This window comes from Sinocyclocheilus rhinocerous, unplaced genomic scaffold (assembly GCF_001515625.1).
Source record: "Sinocyclocheilus rhinocerous isolate Xijiao unplaced genomic scaffold, SAMN03320098_v1.1 scaffold7909, whole genome shotgun sequence".
Classification (NCBI taxonomy): Eukaryota; Metazoa; Chordata; class Actinopteri; order Cypriniformes; family Cyprinidae; genus Sinocyclocheilus; species Sinocyclocheilus rhinocerous.
Window position 1 is genome coordinate 34612 of NW_015665940.1, and position 5430 is coordinate 40041.

The following is a 5430-nucleotide window of genomic DNA, read 5'->3' on the forward strand; positions in this document are numbered from 1 at the left end:
GCGACTACAACCTCTGATCTGAAACTAAACTCAATCTACAGCGACTACAACCTCTGATCTGAAACTAAACTCAATCTACAGCGACCTCTAATCTGAAACTAAACTCAATCTACAGCGACCTCTAATCTGAAACTAAACTCAATCTACAGCGACCTCTAATCTGAAACTAAACTCAATCTACAGCGACCTCTAATCTGAAACTAAACTCAATCTACAGCGACCTCTAATCTGAAACTAAACTCAATCTACAGCGACCTCTAATCTGAAACTAAACTCAATCTACAGCGACCGCGACCTCTAATCTGAAACTAAACTAAAACTACAGCGACTACACCTGAGAATTCAGTTCTGAGTTTTTTCAGCTAAACATCTGTAGAGTTTTACTTTAGCACACACTACACTTTTCTGGGTGTTGCTGATTTTGCACATGTAGCTCATGTTCTTGAATCATCCTTGTTGGTCCTGGAGAAATAATTAAGCCAATGGTGTTTTAGGGATGAGGAACAGGATCTGTCCCATCTTCCCCACACTAGTGACGCCCCTGAGCTGATGTTTTGTGTTCGTAGGTTTATATCGTGGGGATCTGCATCGCAGTATGTGGAAACTTTCTCATCAGCATCTCCTTGAATATCCAGGTGATGCTCAGCTCGCTCACACGATCACACACACAAATGCTCTGTCAGTGTTTCGGTGCTGTGTGTTTGATGTTTAGAGGTCCTCTGCTAAACTGTTGTAGTGTTGCTGGTGTTTGTGCAGAAATACACGCATGTGCGGCAGTCGCAGCGAGGGACGAAGCCCTACTACACCAGCCGTCTGTGGTGGTGCGGGATCCTGCTGATGGGTTTGGGGGAGCTGGGGAACTTCGCTGCGTATGGATTCGCTCCGGCGTCACTCATCGCTCCTCTCGGCTCTGTGTCTGTCATCGGTAAGACCTTCCCTCTGTTCATTAAAACACGACACAGGTCTAAAGGCTGCAGTTCTGTAGTTCAATAGTCAGTATTTTACTCTTTGACTGATGTTCAGAAGCATGTAAAGGTTCTGTTTGTCTCTCTTTCAGCGAGTGCCGTCATTTCTGTGGTGTTCCTCAAGGAAATGTTACGTGCTTCAGATATCCTCGGTGAGATTAGAGTCCTTCTTACATCTCATAATGAAGATCTTGTAAACTTTTTCCTAGTCTTCTCTTGTTGTATAGAAAAACAATTAAACTCAAATAATATTATATATACATATAAAGCAAGACCGGGGAAAGTTTGTAAAATCGTCAGTTCAACCAGTTAGTATTGAGCTACAGGGATGAAAGTTAGATTTATATATCATCTGAAAGCTGAATAAATAATCTTTCCATTGATGTATGGTTTGTTAGGATAGGACAATATTTGGCTGAGATACAACTATTAGAAAATCTGGAATCTGAGGGTGCAAAAAAATCTAAATATTGAGAAAATCATCTTTAAAGTTGTCCAAATGAAGTTCTTAGCAATGCATATTACTAATCAAACATTAAGTTTTGATATATTTACAGTAAGAAATTTACAAGTGAAATTTACAAAATATCTTCATGGAACATGATCTTTACTTAATATCCTAATGATTTTTGGCATAAAAGAAAAATCTATAATTTTGACCCATACAATGTATTGTTGGCTATTGCTACAAATATGGTTATGGTTTTGTGCTCCAGGGTCACATATATGAAATCATTCCTCCAGAAATCAGGAGATTATTATTAGTTCAATTCATATTATTTGTTGTTGTTGTTGTTGTTGACTAAAGCTCATTGGGTCCAGACTGAATCAGTTCAGTGTGACAGAAAAGCACGGGTCTTGAGCGTCTGCTGAAGAGCGCTTCAGCTTGAATCAGCAGGAAATGAGACACCAGCCGTCCACAAACCGCATCATCATGTAACATGAACACGTTTCAATCAACTTCCCTCAGAGTTCTTGTAATGAAGGTGTTTTGTTGGCAGGAGGTGCTTTAGCGATGACCGGAACCTACTTTCTGGTGACATTCGCCCCTCATTCATCGCCTCACGTCACAGCCAACATGGTGGAGCGCTCGCTGGTCAGCTGGACCTTCCTGATTTACTTCGTGAGTCTGTTCAATCTTGACCAAGATACAGTACAGCTAACCCATCACATTTTACAGAAGAGGCCATTAGTAAAGTGACACCTAGAGATCCACAAACATAAGGCGAAATAAAGTCCTCGGCCGGCTTGAACGTCAATGAATCACGTATAAATGATGTGGTTCTTCAGAACGAATCTTTTATCTGTCTGTCTCTCTGCAGATGTTTGAAATTATTCTCTTCGCTATCCTGATGTATTTGTACAAGTGCAGGAACATAAAACACATTGTGATCATGATGATTTTGGTGGCGTTACTCGGTAAGAACAGATTCTGGTCTGGGTGTTTCATAACTGTCATGATGAAGAGATCAGTAAGAGTGTTTGTTGCAGCTTCGGTGACGGTGATCTCGGTGAAAGCGGTTTCAGGAATGATCACAGAGACGATCCGTGGAAGTCACCTGCAGCTCACCTATCCCATCTTCTACATCATGTTCATCATCATGGTGACGTCCTGCGCCTTTCAGATCAAGTGCGTCTGACCCTTCACTGATCACTTACTGTGCTCAGAAGAATCCTGCTCACTTCTCTCCATTTGCTCAGGTTTCTGAATCAGGCCATGAAGATGTTCGACGCCACTGAGATCGTGCCCATCAATTATGTTTTCTTCACCGCGAGCGCCGTCGTAGCTGGTCAGTCGTTTAAATGTGTTTTGCTGAATAAAGACCAGTTGCTTTTCCTTCCTGGAAACACAAAACTGCTTAACGGAATATGTTTGTATTTCTAGGCATTTTATTTTATGAAGAATTTTATGGTTTGTCTTTGATATACATCATCATGTTTGTGATCGGGTGAGCATTTCTCAAAGATTATTATAATTTAGAACAACATTTGCCTGTTTGTTTGTGGTTTAAGATGTGTGTGTGTCACTCAGGTGTCTGCTGGCGTTTACTGGAGTGTTTCTAATCGCGAGAGCTCGTCCCAGAATCAAGATGGACCGCGTGTTTATTTCAATGGGCCAGATTCCAGGTATCCCAATAACGCCTGACAGCGGCCCAGCGATCGAGCCGTCAAGAGTTCAGGATATAATGGGACTGCGTTTGTGTATTTCAGGCAAAAGCTGTACGGATAAAGTGCAGCCGCAATCAGACGACAGTAAATATGGAAAACTGGCGTCTAAACTCACGTGTAACAGCGGGATTCAGGAAGAGCCGTAGACGGAGTGCCCCCTGCAGGAGGAACAGAGAACCACACTAACACTCGTGTGTGTGAGTGTGTGTGTCTGTGTGTGAGAGAGTGTGTGTGTGTGTGTGTGAGTGTGTGAGTGTGTGTGTGAGAGAGGTGGAGTGCAGGTCCGACTAACTGAGTTTTGAAAAGGTTTCATTTTGCATGCATAACTGTCTAAGTGTTATTATTATGATTTTTTAATAAACTAGTTTAAATATTTGAATACTTCTCTAAAGGAAACACATGATGACATGACTCTAGTTCTTTAAGAAATGGAATACACACACACAAAAAAATCAGATCTCAGGAAAGAGCTTTAATTTGCTCCAATTATTAATCTTACTGGAAGATGCAGGAGCAGAAAGTAAAACACTGATGCTGGGTTAATAATACAGAAAAATACACAATCTGCACAGACTGATGCAGCAGAGTGAGATACAGTGTTTGAAAGTCAGTATTTAAACTAAATAAAAATTTAACCAAATATCCCTCTCAAATTCCATAAAAAAAGACACACATTTCAACAAGATGTAGTTTCTCTCAAAAAAAAAAAAAAAAAAAAAAGAATCTTACCATCCCCAAACGTTTTAGCACATGCTCTCCCGTATATTGAGTCTGTGAGGTGCGACACGCATCGGTCTGTGATCAAACAGCAGCCTAATGAGAACAGAAGTCATGCTGAGCACAGACTGCTACACACGTCGCTGCTGATGCTCCAGCTGCAGCCAGAGAGAAGTCTCCCAGCGTCAGCCGGCTGCAGTGGGGCAGAACACGGGGCACGCTCCTCACATCGCCCCGCTTGAGCTGCTCTCTGAGCCCAGGATCCTGCGGCCCACTGCTGTGTGCGTCCTGAAGCAGCCGCTGGAGGTCAGAGGTCGTCGGGGCATGCAGCGCCGGCTGGCCTTTGCTCAACAGATGCAGACGCACCCACACCAGACTCCACCCACATTCCCGCCATAGCTCCGCAGCCGCCACAGGGGTCAAAGGTGAGGAGCGCCGACAGCGCCTTCAGACTCCTGCAGACACAGAGACGATCATGTGGCACAGCGATCGATCGTCTCTGTGGTGTAGCGTGTGACTGACCTCAGAACAGTGAAGGGTCCAGTTCTGCAGCCGCTAGCCGTCTCTGTGCTCACTAGCTCCTCCCACTCCTCCGTCAGCTGTTGCCAGGGGCAACGGAAAGGCGCCAAGCAGCCGTGTTTGATGTAGTTGGTGCGTTTGGATGGAGGACGTCTGAAAGCAGCGAAGTGATTTTCTATTTCATCATGACAGAAACATAAAACGCAAGATTTCTTCAGCACAGCACTCACCTTTTGAACTTTTCTAGAAGCTCCGCCTCCTGCTCTGATTGGAAGCGCTGTCCTGCAGGGCAGTCTGGGTAATCGTGAGGGAAGTGAGGCTGCCCCATAAACTGGGAGTGTTTGACACTCATGTGGAGGCCACCAACACCTACAAAACACACTTATGAGCGTCTGATGTATGAAGTGAAGTAACGGAGCGCGAGGCGGCAGAAACGCTGAACATCTATCCTTGATGTTCCTGGAGAAATACAGGTTAACTACGCGTCGCCTGTGACTCCAGTGAAGGTGCATCTTGTTTTCAGAGTGACTGATGTGGAAAGCTTTGAAACGCAGATGTGATTAGTTCTGTATGTCAGTAACTAACAGCAGCGTTATTCTGCAGTGGAAGCTCTTGAGTGTCGTCTCAACCCACTGATCAGTCCATCTCAAGCGGTCCAGTGAGGCTGCTTGACCAGTTTTTAACTTTCCTCTTTTTTTTGTGATTACGTCTATGTATTGGTTTTACAAAATCATTTTTAGATGTCACCTTTAGATGTTTCAAGGCTCCTGCTTGAAAAACAAGTCAATCATAAATATAATTACTGTAAAATACTGTTTGTTATGCTTATATAACATATGTTCATTTTTCAAATACAAATAAAGCAGGCTTATCTCTCTGATTTGAACATTTTTACAGCAGGTTTATATATTCCTATCCAGTGCCCCACCAGAGATAATCAACCCTACAGTGAGGGGTACTTTTCTAAATACATGTTTTGCAATACCAATAAATAGAGGTGATCACACACACACACACACACACACACTCACACTCTCTCTCTCTCTCTCTCTCACACACA

At 43.3% G+C, this 5430-nt stretch overlaps 2 protein-coding genes across 3 annotated transcripts in view; one reads left to right on the plus strand and one right to left on the minus strand.

Moving 5' to 3' along the window:
• Window positions 1-3438, plus strand: part of LOC107731686 (NIPA-like protein 2) — a 6502-nt gene extending 3064 nt beyond the window's left edge. Inside the window, exons 3-13 of one of the 2 annotated variants that reach the window (XM_016542834.1) lie at window positions 567-635; window positions 757-925; window positions 1058-1117; window positions 1967-2088; window positions 2288-2384; window positions 2457-2595; window positions 2667-2755; window positions 2851-2914; window positions 2998-3092; window positions 3177-3325; window positions 3359-3438. In XM_016542834.1, coding sequence (XP_016398320.1) covers window positions 567-635; window positions 757-925; window positions 1058-1117; window positions 1967-2088; window positions 2288-2384; window positions 2457-2595; window positions 2667-2755; window positions 2851-2914; window positions 2998-3092; window positions 3177-3280 — 1008 coding nt within the window. In that variant the 3' untranslated portion in view covers window positions 3281-3325; window positions 3359-3438. Of the gene's footprint in view, window positions 1-566; window positions 636-756; window positions 926-1057; window positions 1118-1966; window positions 2089-2287; window positions 2385-2456; window positions 2596-2666; window positions 2756-2850; window positions 2915-2997; window positions 3093-3176 lie in introns of both variants that reach the window. The other variant, XM_016542833.1, reaches the window with a different exon arrangement.
• Window positions 3439-3889: 451 nt separating this feature from the next.
• LOC107731691 (ribonucleases P/MRP protein subunit POP1-like) lies at window positions 3890-5071 on the minus strand. The gene is made up of 2 exons (XM_016542838.1): window positions 4601-5071; window positions 3890-4523 (listed from the first exon to the last, which is right to left on the minus strand). Exons 1-2 carry the CDS (start codon window positions 4720-4722, stop codon window positions 4325-4327), a joined length of 321 nt encoding a protein of 106 aa, XP_016398324.1. The 5' UTR covers window positions 4723-5071; the 3' UTR covers window positions 3890-4324.
• Between the last annotated feature and the right edge of the window lie 359 nt (window positions 5072-5430).

Coding starts and splice junctions, on each gene's coding strand:
- LOC107731691 (XM_016542838.1), bottom strand. CDS start 4,722: ATGAGTGTCAAACACTCCCAGTTTATGGGGCAGCCTCACTTCCCTCAC. Junction 4,524..4,600: donor CTTCTAGAAAAGTTCAAAAG/GTGAGTGCTGTG, acceptor CGCTGCTTTCAG/ACGTCCTCCATCCAAACGCA.